This window comes from Mustela nigripes, chromosome 1 (assembly GCF_022355385.1).
Source record: "Mustela nigripes isolate SB6536 chromosome 1, MUSNIG.SB6536, whole genome shotgun sequence".
NCBI classification, from domain to species: domain Eukaryota; kingdom Metazoa; phylum Chordata; class Mammalia; order Carnivora; family Mustelidae; genus Mustela; species Mustela nigripes.
The window spans coordinates 201,047,788-201,075,502 of record NC_081557.1 but is presented as its reverse complement, the minus strand read 5'-3'; the positions used below and the strand labels follow the sequence as shown (position 1 = coordinate 201,075,502).

At 36.3% G+C, this 27,715-nt stretch overlaps 1 protein-coding gene across 7 annotated transcripts in view; it reads left to right on the top strand.

The window, feature by feature from the left end:
- Window positions 1-27,715, top strand: part of INPP4B (inositol polyphosphate-4-phosphatase type II B) — an 822,310-nt gene that overhangs the window by 717,535 nt on the left and 77,060 nt on the right. For all 7 annotated transcript variants that reach the window (XM_059378706.1, XM_059378698.1, XM_059378688.1 and 4 more), the window contains 4 exons: window positions 2,163-2,322; window positions 20,823-20,995; window positions 21,818-21,941; window positions 22,922-23,039. In XM_059378706.1, the coding sequence (XP_059234689.1) occupies window positions 2,163-2,322; window positions 20,823-20,995; window positions 21,818-21,941; window positions 22,922-23,039 (575 nt within the window). The remainder of the gene's footprint in view (window positions 1-2,162; window positions 2,323-20,822; window positions 20,996-21,817; window positions 21,942-22,921; window positions 23,040-27,715) is intronic.

Below are 27,715 nucleotides of genomic sequence, written 5' to 3'. Positions count from 1 at the left end.
CTGTTTGTTACATTATTCAACTAATATTATATTATTCAACTAAGTTAGTCTTTATAAGACAATCATCCAATAATCTAAACTCAATTATAGTTCTTTCTTCCTAGATTTGTTTTACCCAAAATTAGTTTCCATGTTTATAAACTAGTAAAATTAACTTGGATAAAAATATGTATTGGGGTAAAAATGTATAAACTACTAAGGAGTATTACATATATATATATATATACACTAATCAATTATTAAATACTAATTGATTTATAATTTATAAAATAAATATATATAATTAATATATAAATTTATATTATATGTAATATAATATATGTAAATATGCATAAATATAAGTAAGTTATATTTATAATTTATAAATAGAAAAATTACCAATAGAAATAAAATATTTTTACCAATCATAAATACTAATTGATTATTCTCTTTGCATTAAGTGCTACCCCAAATAGCTCTGAAATAGCTCTATTACAGTGAAAGATGAAAGAAAAGCAAAATCCCTTTGGTTCTTATGCAATATGTAAGATACACCTAATATGTATGTTAGGGTCTTTCAGAGAAATAGAACCAATAAGATACATATTATTTATTATAAGGAATTGTCTCACATAATTTTGGAGGCCAAGAAATCCCATGATCTGCCATCTGCAAGATTCGCCATCTGCAGACTGGAGACCCAGGAAATCTGGTGGTATAATTCAGTCTGAGTCTAAGGGCCTTAGAACCAGAAGAGCCTGTGATATATGTTCCAGTCCAAGTCTGAAAGCCTAAGAATCCAGGAGTACTGAAGGCAGAAGATCAATGTCCTGATTCAGTCAATCAGGCAAGAAGGATCACATCTTGACTGCCTCCACATCTTTGCTCTATCTCGGGTCTTCTGTGGATTGAGTGAAGCCCACCCAACCTGGGGAGGACAAACTGCTTTATGAGTCCACTAATTCAAATGTTAATTTCACCCAGAAACACTCTTACGAACACACACATAAATAATGTTTAGCCAAATTATCTGGACATCTTGCGATGCAATCAAGTCGACATATAAAATTAGCCATCACCCTTGGAGAGTCAGTGACTCCATCTAAATGATATGAAGAGAAGAGCACAAAGGGAAACTAGGGATGAGAAACTACCATAATGATAACTACATTTGAATTTTTTATTAAGAAATAACAACTTTTATGAATTAGAGTGTTGTGAATTGCCCTAAACAAAAATAGAATGCTAATCAGAATTGTCAAGTTGGGAGACAAAGAGGCCCCCTAGTGGTAGGGGCTGCTTCCTAAGAAATAAATCGGCCACAGTGACATTAATGGCCATAGCACATAATATTTAGTAGAAGTTCTCAGATTTAGAGTGGTCAGAAGCACCCAAAGAGTTTGTCAAAATTCAGTTTAGAGTGCCTTCTTCGTAATGGTTCTGACTGACTTAGTAGGCGCTGACAATCTGTGTTTTAATTCTCTGGGTCATTCTGTTAAAGGTGTTGTAAAGACCACACTTCAAGAACTTCTGTTGCCTAGAGCAGTCAAATCCATAGAGGCAAAAAGTATAATGATGGTTGCCAGTGGTGGGGGAGAGAAGAGTGGGGAGTTCATTTTGAAAGGGCAAAAGTTTCATTTTGGGAAAATGAAAAATTCTAGAGATGGTTGTGGTGATGATTATATAATAATGTGAATGTACTTAATGCCCCTGAACTGTACACTTCAAAACGGTTAAATGGTAAACAATGTTATGTGTGTTATCACAGTAAAAAGGAAAAACAAGGAGTTTGAATGCAAATTATAGCTATTCTTTAAAAAATGTGTCTTTTCTTTCCCACTAAGTGTCGGTAAGGGAAACAGATACATCCAGTTTAAAATATCATAGGTTGTGTTCAATTATGGATTAATATTGTACAGTATTTCATCGTTGCTTTATGACTTAGAAAAAATAAGGATCTAAATAAAAAATTTATAGGACTTACATTTTGCTTTATTAAGATGAAACAGATTTCTTCTTATATATTCATAGTCTGGCCAAGTGAATGGGAGTATTAGAATTAATCACTGAGTCTGCTTTCTTATGATTCTTGCTCTACCTGCTTCTCTAAAATGGATTCGTCAGATTTTGCCTTATCTTGCTTTTGCAATAAAAATGTGTAGTGATACTTATGCTCTTTTCAGGATAGGGTGTGGGCCAACGTGGGGAAAAGCCTGAACTGCATTATTGCCATGGTTGATAGACTGATTGAAAGAGATGGCAGCAATGAAGGCGGTGGTGGTGGCAGCCAAGATGGAGAAAAGGACCCTTCTCTAGTGGACCCCGTCATAACTCATCCAAGGGGTAAGGAGTCATGTTTTCCCAATCACTGACTGAGTAAACAAAATGAGAAAGTCATGATAAAATGAGATAGAAAAAGAGGAGTCAATAGTGCCTTTGATGAAAGTGCTGATAGCATGCTTTTCTACTGCTCTGGCTTGGATGATAGAAGGCTATTTATCAAATTGCATCTCAGTTGTGTTTTCAGAACTGCTTGCAATGCTCATTTTTTTTCTTTTGCTACATAAAAACCTTCTTGAAAGAAGAAGAGTGTTTTCTTTTAAAGACTCTGACCAAATTTAATCTACTTTGACACAGTCCTCCAAAATTTTTTAGGAAGCAAAACAAGCATCTGCTCTTAAAGCTCCTAGAAACTTCTACAGATATCAGGACGCAGTATCCACAATGGTTCCTGAAAAGAATGCAGTATGATAAAATGCTTTTTACCTTGTGCTGGAGAATATTTTTTGTGAATTAACTCAAAAACTTTAAGAAGGTTTGGTTCCATATAAGAAGAATATGTTTGTGTGTATCAGTAAGTCTCGGTTTTCATGAAGACATGTATACACACAACAGTTACATACACATGTGGGTGTCTATATGTGTGTAAGGTCAGACACAGAGATATATAGATACTTTCAAAAGTATGGCTTATTACAAGCTTGACCAGAAAATATGATAATCAAATTTTAACTATGGTTGTGTCCCTATAAATGGCCTTTTTGCCTTTTTGTTGTTGTTGTTGTTGTTAATTTGATTAATATTGATGACAAAAACCCAGACAAATATCTGCGTTTCTTTACAGGGGTAAGAACTGCTGTTAAAGTAGTCCCAGTCCTTTTGGTAACTTAAGTGTTTGGAGAGAATACCCAGTGTTGCCCTACTCTCTTCTTCTGAAATCTGCATTTCCTGTTACTTTAAGAAAATGAGTCAGAAGGAAATATGGACACTTATAAAATTAAATTTATGTTTTCCCAATTTGTTTTCCTGATTTTTCATTACTCACATTTTCACCAGGAGTTTAATTATGTGAAACATCAATCTTTCCTTACTTGATTAACAGTAGAACTATTTCTAAATCATGTTTATAAACTAAAGTTTTCTTACTATAGATGGTCCTCATCTTCTATAGTACATTCACATGGAAAAGTTTATACTAATATTCATTATGTTTATACCTACTTAGTTTAACTATATATGGGGATCTTCTTTTTTAATAATATCAGTTTTATTAGTTAATGGATCTAATGTCAGTCAGATTCTATGTCAGCCCTATAACTTTTACATGAATCGAAGTGAAAGCTTGTCATAACTGATGTCATAAAGAAGTAGTATACTTCAGTTTTCTTTAATTGAACATTTATTGACTATCAGCCATAAGCCAGACAATACGCTGAGCTCTGGAAAATGAGGTAAGGAAGTTGAAATCATGTTAGGGGCTTGTTATGTCCATTGATGGGTTTTCAAGGCATAATACTCTTTTAGCAGAAATAAGATGAGGTACTGAATTTTGCCATATTTGTTTTGATGTTCCCCAAAAGTTCTCATTGACAAGAGTTCTAGAATATTTGAAATTATATATTTTACCTATACTTGTATTTTTATCAGAAGGTTGTTTCTGTGGGATCAAAATTACATTTTAAAGAGTAAAAATATTTGGTAGGTAATATTTGGTAAGATTCGATGAATCACTTTCATTTGAATGTGAGGCATTGTCTGAATATAGTATAAACCAGACAGAAGCTGTTGTCAATGTAGAATTCACAGCTAGATGGGATTTGTGGATGGTTAAAGTCAAAGCATAGCATCGTGCCCTCTACGTGATTTTATTTTCAATTTATGATCCATATTTATTTCATGCATACTTTTTGATGTCATCAACATTTTCAGTAGATAAAACACTTGAAAAATATAAAATGAGATACATACTTTAGTCTAGTAATGATTTAATATCATATTGTCAAATAATTTCAAAGTCAAAGCTTTTGTTAACATTTTACAGGTTAGACAATTGTGTATAGAGTTCATGTTTTAGAAAGGACATCGGTACCTAAAAGAAGATGTATAACATTTACAAATAGATGTTTTACAGATGAATCTGTGCTCAAGTATACTACGAATAGATTATGAATGCTACTGCATAGTTGGAGTGGGATTGATTAGCTTATTCAATCATTTAACAATAATTTACTTTCATTATGTAATAATAATATACTAATAAAATACTTAGGGTTGTTTTAGACTTCTTCTTAAAGTTAGGAAAAAAGCATTTTCAGTTTCTATCCTGATTTTTGTCACATAAAGCAATGCAGTAGAGAAATTAATAGTGGTTTTTTGTGCTGATATAAGGCAAATGAATAACCAAAAGTCATGTTTTTACCTACACTATCTCGCAAACTATTTCAGATGAAGATTTTTGAGATACACATTTGCTAATTATATTGTGCCCTGATTTACCTGTAGTTTTAAATTTTATTAGAAAAATAAGAATTTAAAAAATTTGCAAGGGTAAACAAATAGGACTATGTGTGAGTTTTATCTTTTTATTTCAATCAGACAGAAACATTTTTAACATACCTGATGTTTACCCGTACACACAAACACACACACACACACAGAGTAACAAAACTGGACTACACACTGTAAATATAGATGTACTTCTTGATATCCTGCATATCATTATATAATGGATATTTCCTGAGAAGCATTTTCTGGAAATGAGATTACAATGACTGTAAACGAATTCATCAAAAGAGAAACCACTATTTCAGAAATATAATATTATAATTGCACGGAATTAACATGTAACACATCTTTGAATGTTGAAGTCTTCTACTATATCCCTGATATTTTCCCCAAAGTCAGATCACGAGAAGTGGAATTATTTTATAAGGAAGAGTTATTCCTTCTCTCCCACATGTGCATTTTTACAATTATCAGTTCGTATCAGTGTAGACTCAAGAATATGTATGTTATTTTTTAGTTTATAATCTAATACTATTATAATAATATATATTTGAGGCTCAAACTGTTCTGGAGTTAGCCATTAGGAGCTCTTTGAGGTTGTTCTCAGTGACCTTCTAACAGTTTGCCCACCCATAGGCTAGTTACTCCTTTGTGTTCTTTCTTACTTATTCCCTTACTTTTTGTACTCATTCCCCTTCCCTCTGGCACCATGAGGTAGTCTAGGTTCAGCTGTTACTTCTCCTGCCCCAGCGCTAGGTTAAGCCATTTTTCAAGGAACTCTGATTTCTTCTATTAGAGAATAACACATAGAAACCAACCAAGGGGTAGGAACATTGTGATGGTTCTTTTTAGCAATAGATACTCTCACGAGAAGTATCTACAAGCACCCTTTTAACCACAGTCTTCCCAACCTTAAATATTTTCCCTATTTTCATGCCACTTTGGGTGAGAAATGTTATATTGCAATCTGTAATTTGTTGTAATTTAATTTGTATTTTTTTTGTAATTTATCTAGTTATTAGTGAAGTTTGACATTATAAAACCTAATACTATATTTCAAAATATTATTTTCATAATAAAATGCGTTTCTTCAGTAGCTCCAGTTTTATCCCCAGCTCATATCTGGGATGGAAAAACCATTTCTTCTTTTCTTTTTACGATTGATAAATGAGTTGAATGACTGAGTCATCCAAAATTTATACGAATGTATAATGTCATAAATACTGCTATGCATTTGTTACCGCATCACTTAGTAATTCTTTCACGTTGAATCAGTTTTATTTTGTTTCTTGCTATATTAAGTTATACAATTTTTTTTCTAGAGAGGGAGAGCAAGAGTGCAAGTGGGGGAGTAGGGGCAGAAGGGGAGAGAGAGAAAGTCTTAAGCAGATTCTTTGCCCAGCAAGAGCCCTCCGTGGAGGTCAATCTTACAATCCTGACTGAGATTATGACCTGAGCCAAAATCAGGAGTCGGGCATTTAACTCACTAAGACGTCCAAGCACCTCATGTTCTGCATATATTTTTAGTCAATTTCTGGAATTTTTATTCTCTTCATGAGGTTTTGACTATTTACTATGTTTTATGTTGGGATATATTTTGAAATCTTAGAGGATAAGTCAACCCTATGACAGTCAGCTTTTCTTTCTTCATTATCATCTTTTATTTTTACATTTTAGCTGTAATTCCTGTTTGTTTCACTGGCATATATGTATATCATGGTTAAACAGATGGTCTTCTGAATTATTGCTACCTTTTTCCATTTTTTAATGTTTATAACCTGCAGATATTTTTTAAGGTGCACATTTTTCTTTTGCAGTATGTTTATTTAATAATGTTTTAAATTTGTAGTTTTGAGAGTTTTTCAATTTGTTTTAGATCTAGGATTTTACAAAATATCTTCATAAATCTCTTTTCAGGAGTATTTCAGGAAATAAAACATTCTCTGCTGTTCTGAACACAAATAATGGAATACCTTTTCAAACTTACATGGCTTATATATATATTTATATGTTTTCTTAATGAACAAGTTTTTTCTTTTAGTTCCCTACACTCAAACATACTTAAAACCATCTACTATATGCACGGGACCACATGCCTTCAATTTCATAATAAGCTGAAAACTCAAAGATAAAAATCACTGAATATTAGAATCTTAGATTTTAAGGTCCCCTTAAACATTACATAATTAAACGTCCTAAATTGTGTTGAGAAGCTTACCTATAGTATCTCCCAGTTTTCACCAAGCCCATGGTACACATCTCCAGTGATAGAAAACCATTTTTTATTTTCTAGAATGGCACACTCCAGATGTTGATCTAAATATGTTTCCTTTAATTTTACCCACTGGCCCAGATCTAATTCTGTGCAACAAACAGGACAAATCTACTTTCCTTCTTCCACATTATAGTCTAACAAATCAGAAAACAACCATTATGTCCTTTTTGCCATTTTCTGGTCATTTTTCAAAGAACAGCGTCAAACCCAGAGTAACAGAGGGGGACCACTTTCCTACTTTTAGAATCTATTTTTCTTCGTTTTTTATAATTTTTTATTTTTTTTAATAATAAACATATATTTTTTATCCCCAGGGGTACAGGTCTGTGAATCGCCAGGTTTACACACTTCACAGCACTCACCATAGCACATACCCTCCTCAATGTCCATAACCCCACCCCCTTTCTCCCCACCCCCCTCCCCTCAGCAGCCCTTAGTTTGTTTTGTGAGATTAAGAATCACTTATGGTTTGTCTCCCTCCCAATCCCATCTTGTTTCATTTATTCTTCTCCTACCCCCTTAACCCCTCATGTTGCATCTCCACTTCCTCATATCAGGGAGATCATATGATAGTTGTCTTTCTCCGAATTAGAATCTATTTTTCTATTAATGATATCTAAGTTCACACTGGCTGTTTTGACAGCCAAGTTTTTTACTACTAACTTCATTGATACCATAAATCTTGCTCAATTTGACTTATCCTTCAGGCTTTCAAGATTCAAATAATATTTAAGTGCCATTGTGTGCTAGACATTGTGAAAGAGTAGGGACACAAGGAGATTAAGACATGGTCTATCTCAATTCTACTGATGTGATTGATGGATAAACCCAAGACTGAAGTGTACTACACTTCTCAGTATACTCAGATAAATACCTATTTCTTACATCCATCATATCTACTATCCAGCTTAGGTTTATTTTTTTCACATTTTACAAACATTTTCTGTTCATTCACACAAGTAATACATAAAAAATGATGGGAAAACAGAAATAAATACAGATCCTTGAGGCACATCACTAAAAAAACCTGTATGCACTAAAATACTCTTATTAATCACAACTGTTTGGGGATATGTGTTGAAGCAGTGATCCATTCACCCATTCATGATATTGCATGCCTGAATTTCTTTGTCTTTCACAAGGTTACCATGAAATGCCCCGTCTCTGAATACTTCTTTCTAATCTGTTCAGCTACCAGTCCTGTCAAAAAGGAGATGAAATTCTTCTGACATGACTTTTCTCAGTGAGCCCATGCTGGTTTCATGCTGTCACTGCTTCCTCATACAAAGGAGATAACGCAGATCATAGCATTTGTTTACTTACCACTGGTTAGAGTTTCATGCTCATTGATACTCATGTTCTTTCCTCCTTCCTAATTTTCTTCTAGCTTACAAGGTACATTTCATATCTTCTAGTGGGACCTGAGAATTCACATATACCTTTTACTTTATCTCTGGTTGCCTCCTGTTAACATAATTGTTTGGTAACTACCAAGAATTTGTCAGTAATTTATCACAAATTGTCAGGGGCTTCCTGTGCCGAAGATGTGTCATCTGAAAAAAGTGCCCCATCTTCCAAATAGGAACAATCAGAAAGGTTTAGCAAATCCCTTTTTTGAATCCAATCTCTTTCTTATGTTTTATTTTAGGTTGGCCAGAGTAGTTATCTGCCTAATAAATTTGAAGTAATTAAGGATTAATTAATGAACACGGTTACACATAAAATGGTTCATGGCATTAAGTTTATGGAAGACACACACTAAATTTGTGTTAGTTAGAAGACAGAAGAAGATCCTTTCATTCATTCAGTATTTGTTGATCATCTACCCTGTGCCAGGCATTGTACCCAGGAATACATGCAGTCGTCACCCTGACCTTGTGGTCTTGTGGGTGAGCAAGTTGTATTTTAAAGAAGATATTCAGAGATTTTCCCAAAGACAGAATATACAAGATAAAGGATGTAGAAGAGAGAGTATGCATTTGAGAGTCATTAGCTGATAGATAGATGAAACTTAATGAACGGGAACAGGAAGAATAAGACAAAATTAGCAAAATCCATAAAACAGAGCCTTGGCTTGTAGACATTGCCTCCAGCTAAGGAGTAGGAAGAACTAAGGGGTACAAATCAAATGCAACTTGGATCTCAAACAAAGGTGTCAAGAGAGAAAATAATCACATTGCTTAGTTAAACCTTACTGCATTCACATTTTGGTGACAAGCACTCGCCAAGCCTTGCCATTCTTGCCTCCCTCCTTACAACAAGCTTGTTGAGGAGGTTCTGTTTTTGTCCCCATTTTATAGATGAAGAAGTGAAGCAATACTTCTAAGGCTACAGAACTGGTAGGTATCTAAGCAGGATTCAAATGCAAAGTGATTCCTGATTGAATTTGTCAAGAAGAATCTGAGTCCTTAGAGCAACTGTTGGTGAGATATGCTTAGATCTTAAGAGCCGTTTTGCATGTGGATTTTCTTGCCTTTATGTTTAGACATTAGTCACATCTACTACTTCACTTGTTTGCTTAAGTTTTCTGCTGATTTTCCAAAACCCTAAATGCCCAGACCCCCATCTGCCCCTTTATACAGCTTTGTCCCAGTGCAAGTAGACAGGGTCCTGCACACAGCAGGGCCCTCTGCTCTGGGTTTAATGCTTTGTAATCACCATCTTGCATTTTTAAAAGTTGTATCTTTGTGTTTTAAATAAATTCCAATAAGGCCATGGAGGCTGTGCCTAGAGCTTTAAGATTCGATTCACCTATGGTTCTGCCTCGCAGGTTCTCCAGTTCCTGCCCAGCTTCCCCATCCCTGCCCCAGCCCAATGACCACTTTCTGTCCCATTTCTCACCCACCAAAGGACTTGGGTGCAGGGGTGAAATACTCAGAATCAGTCTGGGTACCTTTGAGACTCTGCATACATGCATCACCGAGCCTAAGGGAGCATGACATGAAAGAGTAAATAGAATTTCACCGTGACAGGTTGAGAGATATACCACTGAGGAAGAAAGGAAAAAGGTTGTTTACTCCTTTTGAATGGAAGTTTCTCACATTTTAACTTTTCATTGAATTCTGCAAATTATGTAGTCATGCTTTTTATAAGGGTTTCCAGTACAAAGGCCCTCAAGCAGCATACAGGGTAACATGAATGAGTCAATTGAATTGGGTAGACACTGGGACAATATATATCCCTCCAAAAAGAAAGGCCACCACTCCAGTTCTAGCCAATCCTTCTACAAAGGAAACTGAAACTAAAATCGCTGTATCTTCTGATTTTTCAAGTAAATGTGAATTTTTATATGAAACATCCAAATTCTTAAAATGTCAATAATTGACATTTTAAAATCATCAAAATATGAGGAAGACCAAATAAAATATCTTTGAGGACCAGGTAAGGCTGGCCCATGGGCCACTAGTTTGCAGCCTCTGAATCTCTGATTTATTACAAATGCTGTTTTAAATATTATCTCCTCTACTAGACTTGGCTCTGTGAGAAAATATGCCAAGTATTTGTGATTTGCTCTTGAATCTCCAGAACCTGACATAATTCTTGACAAGTAATAGAAACCAATGTTATGAAATAAAAGCCTAGTTACCTTGATCTATAACTGCTACCTGACAAGAAATGCTTAGGTAGGTATTTTTTATATTATTGAGTATTTTCAACATAGTGAATATTTATGCATATATACATGAAAATCATTATATTACCAAAACTTATACTCAACATTAGACAATTATGTCAGTGGTTTTATAATATGAAACATGTCTTTTATTTGGCAAAGTGCAAAGATCCAAGCATCATTTTCATCAAAGGGCTTAAGTATTAATATTCCTGAATGTCATGAATTTCTACACATAAAAGTTTAGAATTACATTGGGAAAGAAACATCAATGAACCAGGCTTTGAAAAACTCCTAGGTCAATAGGTAAAAACAAAACAAAACAAAAAAACCCCACAACCTTTAAAAGTACACTTAAAAGCTAAAAAAACAAAACAAAACATAAAACTAGTAAAAAATAATCAAAAGGTACCACATATATTTTTATTATAAACTTAGAATTTCAATAATAATTATAGATTATGAAATTTTCAAATATCCAGTCAGAAAATTAATGCTTCTCTTAAATATTGTGCAGTGAATTTGATGTAACAAAACAACACTTAGCTCAGAGTCAAGATTCTTGGCAAGTCCTCAACTTACTTATTTGGTTATATAACTTGACAGATTACTTACATTCTCTGGACCTTAATTTATTGGTAAATTAAAGATCATCTAACAGTTCTGGGGGGTTTCTTCCATTTCTACTGTTTTATGATAATATAGGTACTGCATTATTTTGAGTGATTTTTTTTTCTTTCAGTCATTCAGCATATTTTAATTGAGTAGCTACTATGTGCCAGGTGCTATTCTAGACACTGAGGATACAAAAAAATGAACAAAACAGGCAAAACACCTGCCCTCCTGGGTTCATATTCTTGTCCCAGAGAAACATTAATAGAAGAAATTAAGAGAATTTAAACAATATATTAACAGCAGCAAATAATATGGAAAAATGGAGGAAGGTAAAAGGCTTTGGGAATATTGTTGGAGGGCAGGAATTGAAATTTAAAGGGAGTGGTCAATGGCTTCATTGAGAAGTTGATATTAGAATGAAGACAAATAGGAAAAGATGTGAGCCATGTGGATATCTGGGGGAAAGATATATTGAGTACAAAAAAGAGCTAGTGCAAAAGTCTTAAGACAATAGTGCCCCGTCATCATCAGTAGACAGCAAAAATGCCAATTTGGTTTGAATAGAGAAGGTGAAAAGAAGAGAGTAGAAGATGAATTTATACAGGCAGCTTTGAGAAAAGATCATGTAGGACCTTTGCATAGACTTTGACTTTGACTCTGAGAAAAATAAGAGCAATCGGGAGGTTTTAAACAGAGGAGTAACTTAATATGACATAAATTTTAATACCTACTCCATTATGTTGAGATTCGGCTATAGATGGGAAGGCAGAACGAGGTATAGACTGGTTAGAAAGCTAAGTAATTGTCTAGGTGAGACATGATTGTGGCTTGGACTACCAAGAAGAATGTGGCAGTGGAGGTTATAAAAAGTGGTTGGACTCTGTACTTATTTTGAAGGTAGTGCCAATGGACTTTTCTGATAGTTTGGGTGAGAGAATGAGAAAAAAATAGGAGTTAAGGATAATTGAACAATTTCTGGCATGAGCAGCTGGAGGCATGGGATGGCCATTTACTGGTTGGTGAAGACTGGGTAGAACAGGGTTTGTGGTAACTAGGAGCTCATTGGGGATATGCCAAGTTTACATGGTGATTTCAGGTATGCAGTAAGATATAAGAATCTGGGACTTAATGAGAGGTTCAGGTTAAAGACACAAATTTTGATAAATAGTACTTTTATCATGATGAGCACTGAGTAATGTATAGAATTGTTAAACCACTATATTGTATACCTGCAACTAATATAACACTGTATGGTAACTATACTGGAATTAAAATTAAAAAATTAATTAAAAAGTTGTAAATTGTCAACATATAAATAGTACTTAAAACTGTGAGACTGAACAATGCCAACAAAGAGTTGAGTGTTCAGAGCAAAGGAATTAACATACAGATTACAACTGGGGATGTTTCCATGTCAACAGTCAAAAACAATGGTGGAACCAGCCACAGAGTTAGAGAAGGAATGGCCAGTAAGGTAGGAGGATGCCAGGAGAGTATGATTTCCTGACATCTAGGGTGAGAAAGTATTCCAGGGGGAAGTGATCAGCATGCCTAATGCTGCTGAAAGTGGAATGAGGACTAAGTAACTTTGGATTTATCAGTGTAACAGTCACCGGTGATACTGACGAGAATTCCCTAGAGTGGATGGAGACTAAACCTAAGTGGAGTGGTTAAGAAGAAGAGAAAGAAAAGGAACTAGAAACACTATCTATAGAAAACTCTTTTGAGAAGTTTCACCATGAAAGGAAGCAGAGAAATAGGGTGGAAGCTCTCGAGGGAAATAGGGTCGTGTGGGGGCCATTTCTAAAGATGGGAAGAAAATTGCTTGTTTGGGTGCTAATCGGAATGCTCTGGCAACAAAGAAATACTGATAATGTAGGAAGAAGGGGAGAGAATTGCTTGAGTGATACTTCTAAGAAGATGAGAGGAGATGAGTCTGGTATACAGAGAGAGAAGCTCATCTTAGCTGGAGAACGAACAGCTCATCTTCAGAAATAGGAGAGAAGGAAGAGCAAAAGCAACAATGTTAGCAGTTGGGAAGTCATTGGGTGACATATAAATTAGTTTATTATTGTAGTAATTTTTTAAGGTAGTAGCTAAGATTTGAGGTTTGCTTAACATGTGCCAGAAACTTTAAAAAATATTACCTATATTCTTTAATTCTTGCAAGACTCATAAAAATAATTTGATGTATTTAATGGATGAAGAAGTAGAAAGTGGAAAACACTTGTGCACTATCAAGCCCAGTCCAGCAGCAGAGCCTGACTTCTGACCCTGGTGGTCTGAGTTGAGAGCCTGTTCTAACTACTATGCTGTCTTGCTTCTGTTCTTTCCAGGAAAAAAAATCACTAATCTTAATCTGTACAGATAATTTTTTGCTGTCGTCCTTTTAACAAAATGCTAAGTTTTATTAGACTCTAATTGGTGGTATTATAACTTTATGAAAATCAATCCTGTAGATATCTGTTAAAGTTTTATTATGGAATTGTACCTTAGGCAAAAATTAAGAACTACCATGTATTCATAAATTACACTTGAAAAATTACTTAACTTTATCATAAATCTGGTGATGCTCATACCCACAGTGAAAGTGAGATAGGGACAGAAAGAAGAGATTCACATTTCCCCTGTGGGAACATTGGGGCATATGATTATTGAATGGAATGGCCTGAGAAATAGTATTGCTTACAGCGTGTTTGGTCCCTTGCCTGCTTTCTCAGTGCTTATAAGTTAAATCTATGTACATGAGTCTTTGTTGCATTTATAGATGTATTTTTTAAAAATAGTACAGTATATACCATGGGTCTTGAAGTTTACTGGAAAACTGCTATGTTCACCTTGTTTACTTCAGGATAGAAGTGCATCGCCTCTTCCCTTTTCTGGATTTCTGTGCTCTACTCAGGCTTCAGTGGACTCAATATCCACTCCTTCTTCTGTCTTCTCAATCTTAGATAAGGCACAAAATTTAAATGACAGGCACTCTCTGATGCCGATGTATTGGTAATTTCAGATCATCAGGATCTATGACCTATGCAGTTTATTCTTAAATGCTCAGCATATTTGTAGGCCAGAGTCCTGAGATTACAGGTTTTTTTTAAGGCCAAAAGGCAAAATATGCCCAAGGGATACAAGTGTGTGACTCCTCCAGGTTCATCATAACCCCCAATTCAAAACTTCTGTGCTACAACAAACACAGAGCTTGTTTGATTAATGGATTTAGTTCCTGGAAACTGTCTTAGCAGAATTTACTTAAGGCTTTCCACTTTGTGCTACAAAATGAGAAGTTTAACCAGGATATCGGTTGATGCATTTCCTTTGCCATTTTTCTAAAAGCAAGACTGGAAAGTTTTATGACACTGAGTTCTTCGGCTGGCAGGATTTAAACAAACAAGGTTCCCTTGACACAAGAAAAGGTTGCCTTTGTTCTCATGGCAGCTTGTTTTGAGTTGAGCAGTATACTCATTTCTAATGCATCTAGAAGGTGCCAAGAACAGTCACTTACCTTGGACGATAGTTCAGTGGACACTATCATGATTGCATCTTAAGATTCATGTCTAGTCTTTGTGTGAATACCCCTTAAACTGCTCTAAAGGCACAGACTGCTCTCTGTGCAACCTTTCTCTAGGGACATCATAAATCCAGTTCCCATTTGCCCTACCAGTACCCATTATTTCTAGTTTTGACCTTGCCTCTTAGCTTTTGGCTCTCGCTCACACATAGTCTGTACCTTCTTATTTCCCTCCCTACCCCTGCTTACCTCGTTCTCTATCCCGGCTATGGTAACTACCCAATAAGTTTTTTTATTGGTTTTTTTCCCCCTCATGGTTTCAGTCTCAACATGATTTCCATGTATTCTTTTTTGTTTTTTAAGATTTTATTTATTTATTTGAGAGAGAGAGAGAGCATGAGAGGGAAGAAGGTCAGAGGGAGAAACAGACTACCCATGGAGCTGGGAGCCCGATGTGGGACTCGATCCTGGGACTCCAGGATCGTGACCTGAGCCGAAGCCACTCGCGTAACCAACTGAGCCACTGAGCTGCCCCAATTTCCATGTATTCTTGCCTTGTCCAAGTCCTTCAGTCATGTCAGCCCCTCTGCTCCTCCCTTCCAGTCCCCGTACAATAACCTTTGGTCAGTTTATAACATCTGTTTATGGGACTTGATATCACCAAATGATGCACCCCTCCCAGACTTATCCTACAAAGCTTTGCACAATGGGTGTTTAACTACCTGCTGGCCATGCAGCTTCCTTGAACTCCATCTGCACAGGATTCCCTTTAAATGTTCAGTCAACAATACAGCTGTAAATGAATATGATCTTCTCACCAGACATGAACTCTGTTGCCTCTAGACTCTTATTCCTTCTAAACATGTTTTGTCAGGTCCCAGATTTTTATAGCACTTATCAGACTCCCTTATATGGTAAGTATTACTTTACACCTCTTACTTTCCTTTCTATATTTTAAGCCCCTTGAGAGTAGCAGTCAGGAGTTAGAAATATAAGTGTCACCCATACGACTCACTTCCAAAAAGTTGTCTCTGGCTAACGAATGACTAGGTGTCTCTTGATGGCAGTGAAGAAAGGAGGGAAAGTGATAAAAGGGAAATAGGTTAGCATTTATTAAAGTAATATAAATACAGATTGATTTTTTTTATTCCTGGATTGGAGCCAAGAGATGGATGATAAAGATGGCCAAAGGGTTAGGAAGGCTCAGAGGGCATTCTGAGTAGCTGGGGAAGACATTTCAAGGCAGCCAGGTCTCAGTGGGTGTTTTTCATTCCCTGATTATTCATCTAGCACATCATTAGCCTATATGCTGGAGTATGTCCAGATATTTGGAGGCAATGGGCAGGTGTCCATGATCTATGACCAAAGATGGCCACATATATTATACTCATACAAAGGAGTTTAGCTGTGAAGTATGTGGAGAGAAAGCCTGATCATTGACCAAACCCTCCAAGTTATGCTGTTCAAATTGTAGAATTGTGCCTGAAGGAATGGGCCTTCACTCAGAGGGCACCTAGGTAGTGGTATGTGGGCTGATATAGGACGTAGGTCCATCAAAGCAAAAAGGACTCTGAGAAGGAATAGCAAAATTGGCCACTGCCAGCCCCTAACTGCAAACACATTGGCCCTTCTGTGGGACCTGAGCACAGTATCAAAGCCCTCTTGGCTATGTGTTGGTCTCTTTCTCACAACCTTGGGGACTTTATCGTCCTCCTTAGAGGCCGTTCTAATTGTTTAGCTTCATAGTGAGCATCTTCTTCACTGAGGTGAATCCTAGAAGCTGGGCTCATTTCTTCTCTCTCTCTTTGCATAAAGTTTAATGGGCATGCAATCTTTACGCTTTTCTTTTCTTCTATGCCTGAAAAGTTGTGATAACAAAAATAACAATGGCTGTAAGCTTGTGTGGAGTTAATTATTTTAAATGATCAAAGAAGACCAAACACCTGAGAAGAAAATGGCTCAGAAATTGGAAAGAAAGCATTCTGCTCTGCGGCAGTTGGTTGGTATTTGGCTCTTTTATTTTCCTCCTGGGTAACATAAGAGCCATTGAGCTCAGGGGACGTGAACATCCTGTACAGGAAATAGATGGCGTATGGAGGGGGTGGGGGTGGACACCTGGCAGTCGTTCTTTGAATCCTTCAGTGAGCCTCACTTGAATATGTTATAGAAGCAAGTAAAGGGCTGGAAAACAGGCTCTGCTTGGATGGCTTCCAGGACACTTCACAAAGCTCAGGAAAAGCTCAGCTAAGCCACATGCATTTTATGTTTTCCTAAGGAAAGATTCTGCTTTTTGGTCTCCGGGTTAAGGAGTTTCAGCAAGTTTTTATAGAGACAATAAAACATTCTCTTTATAGTCCCCTCTGTCAGTGAAAGGAGCCCAGAGGGATAGAATTGAGGATGTGGGCACTTAAGTGTCTGCTGAGCCGATTAGCTCCCAGAGAGGTGTTTGTAAAGTGACTATATGGTGGAGAACCCGTAGCCACTTAGCTTCACTGGGTGTGTGTGTGTGTGTGTGTGTGTGTGTGTGTGTGTGTATAAAATCTTAGTTGAAACTTGAAGTAATTAAACTCAGAAAACTGGATGTGTGCATTTCAGGACTTCTTATTTTGACCAGATGGCCCAAAATGAACACCAGTTCATCCCTACCAGAAAATGGGCTTTATCTTGAGAACAAAGTAAGCACCATGGAAACTGTGAAGTAGAGAGAGGCAGGAAGGTGAGGGGAAATGACAATGGTCTTAAGATTGTCAAGAGCTGTAGCTTTTTTTTCTCCACCCAAAAATATTTTTGAAGAGAAAACCAAAGCATTTGCTGTTCCTTTGTGAGAATGATTTGGAAAGCTCATTGGAGCAAAAAGGCCATTTATGAACTGACTCCAGCCTTTCTTTGACCTGTCATACACCATTGTGTTTATTTGAAAACCTGAGATTTACAGTGAGTGAATATTAACAGGGACCGGAACCTGTAGTCTTTTGCAATTTGCATTTGCCAGTGCAGTTTTTTTCTGTATCTGCTCAACTTAAATTGTTTCTTGGCCAGAAAAAAATGTGATGTTAGCTTTCTCACTTATATTTTTCTATAGGAATCTTCCTACTATCTTTAAGGCATTCTGCCTCACTCACAAACTTGTATTTTTTATGGTTTAGAATTAATGTTTTATTATACTGTCATTTGCCTTAAATTTTAGCCACAAAAACTGTATATAATTATAGTAAATGGAGACACTGAATATTTTTGACATTAGGCAAGCAGCTAACAATGCCCCTAAGTTTAAAATATTAGTGTATTTTTTCCAGGTTTTCAGTTTAATTCTATTAAGATTAGAAATCAGACTCATTTTTTTCTTTATGTGATTGCAATTTATGAGTAAGAATCAACTCGTTAAATAAGTATGAGGATAGATTTTGAAGTAGATAGGGAAATTATCCTGGTGCTAATGAAGAAATGTGCAAAGAAAGATCTTCAAGAAGAACCAAGAGCTATATTAAATTTTAGCTGTCACTGAGTGTCTTTCAAGAGAAGCGTGCCCTTAAGTTAATTTTCCACTTTCTAACTAGGAAGCACATATCACACCCTTGACCAACTTACTGATCACTTGACACAAGAGAGTATGATGCAAGGTTCCTAAACTACCCGCACATGCTATGTATAAAGCCATATAGATCAGGTACTTGAACAGAGTAGGGACAACCTAGCTCTACTTCAGCCTAATAAGGCAGCGCCACCTACTGCACACAAGCTTTATTTATGTTGGAGATTGTTGAATAGAAACTGGTCTCTACAGACCTAAGCGCAAAACAAAATCATGTTGCCATCTATTCTCTTCTAAGATGTAAATCTCAGTCAATTTATTGAAATATTTGTTTTCCTAGTGTATATACGTATGTGTCAGTAAATCAATATATGTATGTAAACATTCATACTGGGAATTATAGAGTGGGAGAAAAATAGGAGATAGAAGAATGTAAATATGAAAAAAAAAGGAATATGGACTATTCCTTTCAGATGTCTACTGATGTGTCTTTTATTCTGAAAAGAAGACTTATGTACCTTCATAAGCCCTTTTACATATACTTATGACATAAAAATCAATAATTAGCCCATGCTTGTTTTAAATAACCGTTGTCCAAATTTCATTGTAGGCTGCCCACAAGTAAGTCCTTCATTAAATGATTACAGATTTAATAGGCCTTCATTGTATTCCCCTTTGTCTGGTGCTTTTTTTATTCCTATCGTAACATGTAATTCTACAATATTTTAAAATAATAACTCATTACGTATTTTGCATTATAGCATCACATAAGCATTTACATAAAGTATTAACAAGAGTGCATCTTATTATTAAGTTGGGGTCATTAATTATTCTTTCAACCATTTTGGTTTATTTCATTTAATCTATTACAACACAAAATAAAATAACTAAGTGATGGTAGATAAGGTACAATAGTGATTATGATTGTTTGTATCATTCCCTGTAACTCTTCCAAGGTCTGAACTGGTTATTGACCATTTACATCATTCATGGTGAAACTTACACTGTTGTGCTGAGAAGATCATATCATTTCAGAGCCTGAATTAAAATTAATTTTCAACATACATTCATATCTATTAAATTTCATTGCCATACTACTATTAATTTATTTGTATGTTAATGAAATGTCACACAGTCTGGAATGTGTAGGATTTGACATTTATCAGGGCCTTGATTTCCAAATAAACTAAAATATAACTTTTTCCCATATCATATGCCAACATCATGATTATACACTTGAAACAAGTCAAGTATCTAGACATACAAAAAACACAGACGGTTTCAGTTTTGTACCTGATTTGAAGAAAGCCTATTTGAATTGTCAAACACTTGGTTTTTTTCATATTTGCCTATATCTTTATAAACGTTTGTTATGGGGCACCTGTGTGGCTCAGTTGGTTAAGTATCTGCCTTCAGCTCAGGTCATATTCCCAGGGTCCTGGGACGGAGCCCTATGTCAGGCCCCTGTTCAGTGGGGAGTCTGCTTCTCCCTCTGACTACTGCTCTCCCTGCTTGTGCTTTCTCTCCCTCTTTCTCTCTCACCCCTCTCTCTGTCTCTCTCAAATAAATAAAATATTTTAAAAATATAAATAAATAAAAACCAAAAACTTTTGTTATATTTATTATAACTTTACTCATTCAATTAAAACTGATTGGGGCACCTGGGTGGCTCAGGTCATGATCTCAGGGTCCTGGGATCAAGCCCCACAGACTCCCTGCTCAGCAGGAAGCCTGCTTCACCCTCTCCCACTCTGCTTGCTTGTGTTCCCTCTCTCGCTCGCTCTCTCTCTCTCTACCAAATAAATAAATCTTAAAAGAAAATAAAATAAAATAAATAAAAAATAAATAAAAATAAAACTGATTGAATATCTGCTATATGTGAGACTCTATGCTAGGCTCGGGTATTATAACATAAATTCCTTGCTGTCAGTGAGCTCCCTTTCTTTACAATGTTTAAAGTAGGGCAGGAAGGGAGTGAATGATGGGATGGAATTAGATTAGATTAGAAAGTCCCCTCCAGGGACTCTGGGGACACTGTTAAGAAAAGGTTCAGGTAGGGCATGACTGGAAGGAGAGGGATAGTAATGGATCCAGAGAAGCCAAGTGATGAAGACAGAGGGCCTGGGGACAGTAACTGTCGGGTGTGTTCTACAACAGTAGAACTAATTCAATGTCCCCAAAATGTGAGGATCATAGAAGAAGTCCAGGAAAACTGGTTTCCAGCCTGGAAGGAGTTTGGTGACACTACCCGCTAGGCCACAGGCGGTCCCCAGACTGGAGGTGAGCAGGCCAGAGAGGAGTTCTACTGTACATACGGTAAGTATGCCCAGCAGAGAGATCCAAAGGCGGCTGACGGCAGACATCTGGAATTCAAAGAGATTTGGATCAGACCTCTTCAAATCGAATCATTGTGAATCCTTAATAGTATGGGTACCTTGACTAAGAAGAATAACCTGGTTCCATCCCCAAGACCTTCATCTGTCCCCCTGTTCTTACACCCCCTTCCTCCCTGCAGAGGACTGGTATGAACAGCTGTATCCCCTCATCCGTACCCTGAAGGACTGCATGGGAGAAGTGGTGAGCCGAGCCAAGCAGTCCCTGACCTTCGTGCTCCTTCAGGAACTTGCGCACAGCTTGCCCCAGGGCTTGATGCTGACGCTCAGAAGGGACATCGTCTTCAGCCAAGCAGTAGGTGCCTCTCGGGAGCACAGCATGGGTCTGGGTGGCTAAAAGGTATCCTTGGTGATGGTAGAGGTCTTCTTTTGGTAGTTTCATTTTTTTTTTTAAAGGGATTCCTTACTTGAAGTTTTAGTATCCGTTTTCCTAATCCATAATAAACATGAACTGAACGGAAACAGCTTATGAGATCTTAAGGATTTATTTCTGCAGAGAGGTGGCCAAGTCTCTGAAATGTATGCTCTGTTTCACAGTGCAGAGAATCAGGGAAGAAAAGGCCTCCCACCCTGTCATCATATTATGCCCTGAGGTCTCCACACAGCATACGGTAGAAGGAAAGGGGTGGCTGCCTTGCACCTAGGTGGCAGCCGAGGCTGGCAGAAGGGATCTGTTTGCCATCTCCCATTTCTACAGCTCTCTAAGGCATCCCAGGACAGGGCCTCATAATGGTCTCTTATACGTTTTGTTTGTCTATAAAATAAGTTTGCAGGGCAGTAATGCTTAGAGGCAAGATTTAACAGGACCTTCAGCCAACCCTGTCTCATGACATCGAGGCTGGTGTCCATCACAGTGGTTGTCCTGGGGGCCTTTCTTTTCCCTTCTGCCTCAACACCCACAACTGAGTTTTATAGACCTACACGTGGAGGAAGCGAGACCGAAGGAAAGGGAATATTTTAACCAAACTATCCATGCCCTCCACTAGTTCATGAATGTTTCACATACTTGAAAAATTTTAATTAATTCTGTGATGCCTCAAAAATCTTAAGGATTTTTCAATTAAAGTTTGCTGACTCCAGTCAATTTCTTCAATGACTTCTTTTTCTTTTATTCTAGCTTGCTGGATTGGTTTGTGGTTTTATCATTAAATTACACACAAGTTTGCATGACCCTGGGTTCCTACAGCAGCTTCACACAGTGGGATTGATAGTGCAGTATGAAGGACTGCTAAGTACATATAGTGAGTATCGCTGTAGTACATGTTAAACTCATACTCTCATTCATAAGGATATTTGATCTATAGATTCTGCAGTTAAACATAAAAATGTGGAATAAACCTCGATGACCTAAGCATTACAGAAATAATGTAACTTTCAGTTCTCTGCATTCATTGACCTTGTAACTGTATTCTTACCCCCATTATGTTTTGAAAATGGAATTATAGATTATTTCATGGAGTATGAATAGTGGAGTCTGAGCAGACATCTGGCTTTTTAATATAAAAGGCTCTCTCTGCCAACATAGTTTCAATGACTGGATTTTTAAAGTCCCAACTCTCTAATGTGTGGAACTGCACTATTTAATACATAGCCTGGTGTGGCTATTCAGCACTTGACATGTGTCTAGTCCAAATCAATATGTACTAAATATGCACACCAGGTTTCAAAGACTAGTAAAAACTAGTTTTATAAAAAAAAATGAATAATTTGACATTGATTTTTAACTGAAATGATATTTGGGATATACTGAGTCAGAGTAAAATATATTATTAATATTAATTTCATATTTATAAATTTTACTCTTTTAAAAATATGGCTATCAAGAAATTTAAAATTGTTTATGTGATCTGCATTATATTTCTATTGGATAGTGTGGATCTATCTCTATTTCTAGAAATCAAATATCATGCCTGTCAATGGAAAGAGAGCTGCATGATACTCTGTTTCCTAAAGGAGTAAAACTTCTCTGTAGTCTTCCTGCAATTGTATACATTTTCCTTTTCCCTTAAAGGGTACTTGGACTGCTGGAGTCCACTGAAATGGTTCTTATTTCACTGGTGAAATTCTTCAACCTCTGAGGAAAAGCGTTTAGAGTATATTCACTGCATTCAGAAACTCATTCACTAAAATGCTAGAACAAATCCCAGCAGGGAGATGTAGTACCAAATGACATTTTCTTTAAATAGTATGTTTGTAACAATGCTCCTTTTCCCTCATGTAGGTGATGAAATCGGAATGCTAGAGGACATGGCTGTTGGCATTTCAGATTTGAAGAAAGTCGCATTTAAAATAATTGAAGCCAAATCCAATGATGTCTTGCCAGTTATAACAGGAAGGCGGTAAGTGGTGCCCATTTCCTTGGGACCAGGCTTTGTTAGATATTTGTTTTAACTCCTGACAGAGGAGCCAAAGAGAATTAAGGTTTGGTTTGGAAAATTTTCTTCTGTTCCTTTTTTCCCGATTTGGTGGAGAAATGAATGTAAGTGACAGAACAGGTGAAAATCTTGAAAAACGAGAAGGTTCATGAATGTTTATAAATGTGTGCGATAGTGAGGTGAGCATGGTGATGGTCTCCCATGAAATATGAGGGATTTCGAAAGACTAGCAGGCACGAGAAGAACACTTTTCTCTTTCTTACTATCTAGTCCAAAGCTCTAGGTGTTTTTACTTTTGTTGGAATCATTTGGTTAATAGAGTCATAATTCCTGAAATGACTTTAAATTAAATTCTGTTAAAAGCAGCAACATTTTAGAAAAGATCTATTTCTGTGTCAGGGGCATGTACGACCATTTTTCTTAATTATTATTATTTTTTTAATTTTTTATTTTTTATAAACATATACAACTCACTCACAGACTGAAATTTCCTAGAATGTTTTTAAATAAATAGCTTCGAAGGTCAGTGAATGATAAGCAAAATATCAGAAATAATTAAGAAAAATGATGGTGCATAGAGTAGACCTTCAACAGAAGAGTTATATCCTGTGGTAAATCATTTTAGTCAGAACCTACCAAATTATAACCATTCTGGCATTAGCACTTTTCAGTGCTGCATGAGGATATTTGAAATTTGAAACATTCTTAGATCATAATGAAAAAATATGAATGTGCAAAGAGAAAATCCTTTTCGTGGTGGAGAGAGTTGGAAAAGAAAGTAAGTATAAAAGTTCAAACTGAACTTGCTTTCTTGTCTATAGTAAACATGCGTTATTTTAAACTTTGTATAAAGGTTGCCCAGAGAAACGTGACTGAATGAAAGGTGACTATTTCATATACATAAAGAAAAAATATCCTCATAAAACTAAATATATCAACTGTGAACTAATGCTTAATTAGTTTCTTCACTGGAAGAAGGAAGAATAAAATTGTTCATATACACACCTGGAAAATAGTACCATTCTATATGATCAAAAGTGGGAAACTGATACTTTTATCACAATTGATATGGGAAGTTTACCAGGCCATTTGGTATAGCAGAGGACGGACGCCTTTTCTGAGGGAGTCTGTAGGCTATATCTGAATTCAGATACCAGAATTCAGAAACCAGATGTGAATGGAACTCACAGAATATGGCAAAGTGAGCAGTTTGGTAAACCCTCTCTCCAAACAGCAACATTGCAATTGGACAGAATTGCCAAAAAACAATGAACTTGAGACCGAGGAAATAAGTCAAATGTGCACACAACCTTACAAGTACTTATAATGAAAAACCAGTGGATATTGATTAAGACACATACATGGTATCTGTGGCACTCTTGCCCAGAGTTGCTCCCATAAAACCCAGTTCAGTCAACACAGTTTTAAGGGGTTAATACAGGCTGAAGGACCAGCAGTTTCACTACCAGAGGGGCTGACTTGATTTCGATTGGAAAGCAGGAAAAAAAAAAAACACACTCCTAAAAAGTTGCTGGAAACAGTGGTGATTTAGATGACAATTTCATTCACAATAGCGTCAAAAAGAATAATTACATCATACCAAATATAACAAAGTACTCTAAGAATTGTACACAGAACACACAAAATCGTGCTTAGAGAAATTAATAAGATCCAATAAATGGAAAGACAGGCCGTGTTCCTAGATTAGGATACTCAATATTGTTTGGATGGCAGTTCTCCACAAACCAATCTATAGATTCAGTGCAATTGCTGGCTAAATCCCAGTAGTCTTTTGTGCAGAAATTGGCAAACTAAACCTAAAATTTGTATGGAAATGCAAAGGGCCCAGAATTCCAAAAACAATTTTATAAAAGGACAAAAGAAGACTTATACTTTCTGATTTCAAAACTTAATATAAAACCACAATAATGGAGACCCTCCAGTATGGGCATAAGTATACACATATAGATCAACGGAACAGACTTTAGAGCCCAGATGTAAATTATTACCTTTAGGGTCAATTGATTTTTGACAATATGTGCCAAAGCAATTCATTGGAGAATAAAGAGACTCTTCAAAAACTGTTGCTGTGATAATTGGTTATCCATACACAGGAAAGTCATTTAGAACCTCAGTTTATACCATGCACAAAAACTAACACACAACGGATCATTGGTCTAAATGTAAGAGCTTAAACTCTGAAATTTCTAGGAGAAAATACGTATTAAGTTGGGTTAGGGAAAGAGTTCTTAGATAGGACCAGAAATTCTAGTTTCATAAAATACACAATTTGATAGGTAGGATTTAATCGAAATTACAAACTATTAAGAAGCAAAAATATCATTATATCACTAAGTAAACGAAAAAACAAGCCACATAATTGGGAAAATATAGGCAAATCATATATCTGATAAAAGACTTGCATCCAGGGGGAGCATGGTGTCTCAGTGGGTTAATCCTCTGCCTTCAGCTCAGGTCATGATCCCAGGTCCTGGGATCCAGCCCTGCATCAGGCTGTCTGCTCGGCAGGGAGCCTGCTTCCCTTCCCCTCTCTCTCTGCCTGCCTCTCTGCCTACTTGTGATCTCTGTCTGTCAAGTAAATAAATAAAATCTTAAAAAAAAAAAAAACTATTAAAAAAAGTAGGCAAAGGATTTGAATAGATGTTTTGCCAGATAAGATATATGAATGGCTATACACACATGGAAACATGGTCAACATCATTAGTCATTAGGAGAATGCAAATTAAAACCACAATTCAATACCACTTCGCTCACAGTGGAAATCATCACAATCAAAAAGTCAGACAATAAAAAGTGTTTGCGAGGATGTGGAAAACCTAGAACCTTCATACATTGCTGGTGGGCACGTAGAGTGGTGCTGCCACTCTGGAATCAGTTTGGCCGTTTCTTAAAAAGTTAAACCTAAAATTACTATATGACTCTTAGGTACGTACCGAAGAGAAAACGAAACCATATGTCCACAGAGAAACTAATGCTTGAATGTTGATGGCATTATTCATAACAGTCCAAATTGCAAAGTATCCCAGGTAGCCATCAGCTTGTGAATACATCGGCAAAAACGTGGTTAATCTATACAATAGAATGCTATAAATAGGGATAAAAAGGAATAAACTACTGATACAGCCTACAACACAATAACTTCAGAGACGTCATGCTAAATGAAAAATGCTAGATACAGAAGACTACATATTATATGATTCTGTTTATATGAAATAGGTAAAAAAGTAAAATCTGCAGAGATAGAAAATAGATTAGGGGTTTCCCGGGGCTGGCAGTGGGATTGGGGTGTGAGAGCAAACAGGCATGAGAGATTGTTTGTAAAGTGACGGAAGTATTCTGAACCTGGATTATAGTCAGGATTTCACAACTCTATAAATTTGCTAAAACTCTGAATTAGACACTTAAAATGCATGAGTTCATGCCGGTTCTATTTTAATAAAACTGACAAAAAGTTATCATAAAACATTATATAATGTTTCACCTTCAGCGCAACCTTTACACATGGACGGACTCATTAATTATTCTCAGATTCTTGAAAGACTTGAAATAAATAAACATCAGCACTCTGTTAGCTGGGCTTTTTTAAAGGGCACTGAGAGCAATTTTAAAAAGAAAAATAATGTGTCCATTCATCTGAGGGTAGTGCTAATAATAACATCCCTGCTTGCTGGATTCATGGTATTTCCTGGTTCTCTCGTTCCAAGCTCAGGTAAGAAATAAGTCTGAGTCCATCATCTGGAGTAGTTTTGTCTCAGGATGGTTATACTAGACAACTAAAAATATTTCCACAAAGAGACTCACGAATTGTTGAGTGCTTCTTTTCCCAATACATGTATTACAATTTCAGCACTATAGATAACTCCAAAAACACATGGATTTTCATAAATTCTGAGCAAAACTCTTCAACATCTCAATACTCAGTTCACACTGCATTGAGTGATGTCAAGTTTAAAAATATACAAGCAATTCTTCTTGCTGACCATGTTCTGTGAATCCTAATTTAAATTTTCAGCACTGAACATTAGGGGTAATTTTCAATGGAAATTTCCAGTGGGGGGGGGAAGAAACATTCCTGTGATATGCTCATGTTGCAAAAATGATCAGAAACCCCTAAAGGTTACATCTTATGTAATGAAATCATTTCATTTCCATCAAGCCATCACAAACAGGGAGGTTCATCAATAACAGGAACAATCAGGCCATCCTCAAAAATATCTTAAATTATTTGGTTTATTAGCTTCCCTATATTGAAAAATCCATCATTAAATTACTTTTTTTATTCTTGAGATTGACTGGGTTTTAAAAATAATTAAATCAAGAAAATAAATATTGAGTCTCTTAGGCACATAACCCTGGTATACAAACGAACTAAACATTTTTCCTTTCCTAAAGGAACTCAGAGAAATGGAGAGTTTTTTTTTTAAACTGTAAATAGTTCTTTATGCCAAGTAATTTAATAGTGAAGTGAACAAAATGATTGCCGAATGAATTAATGCCAGAAAATAAGCAGATAGCGGCCCCAAACCTAAATCAGCTCTACATTCCAACTCCTTGTTTCTTTCCAATGACTCTAACATAGCAGTGAGTGAAATAAGCAAGGATTCTTCTCTTTGTCCTCC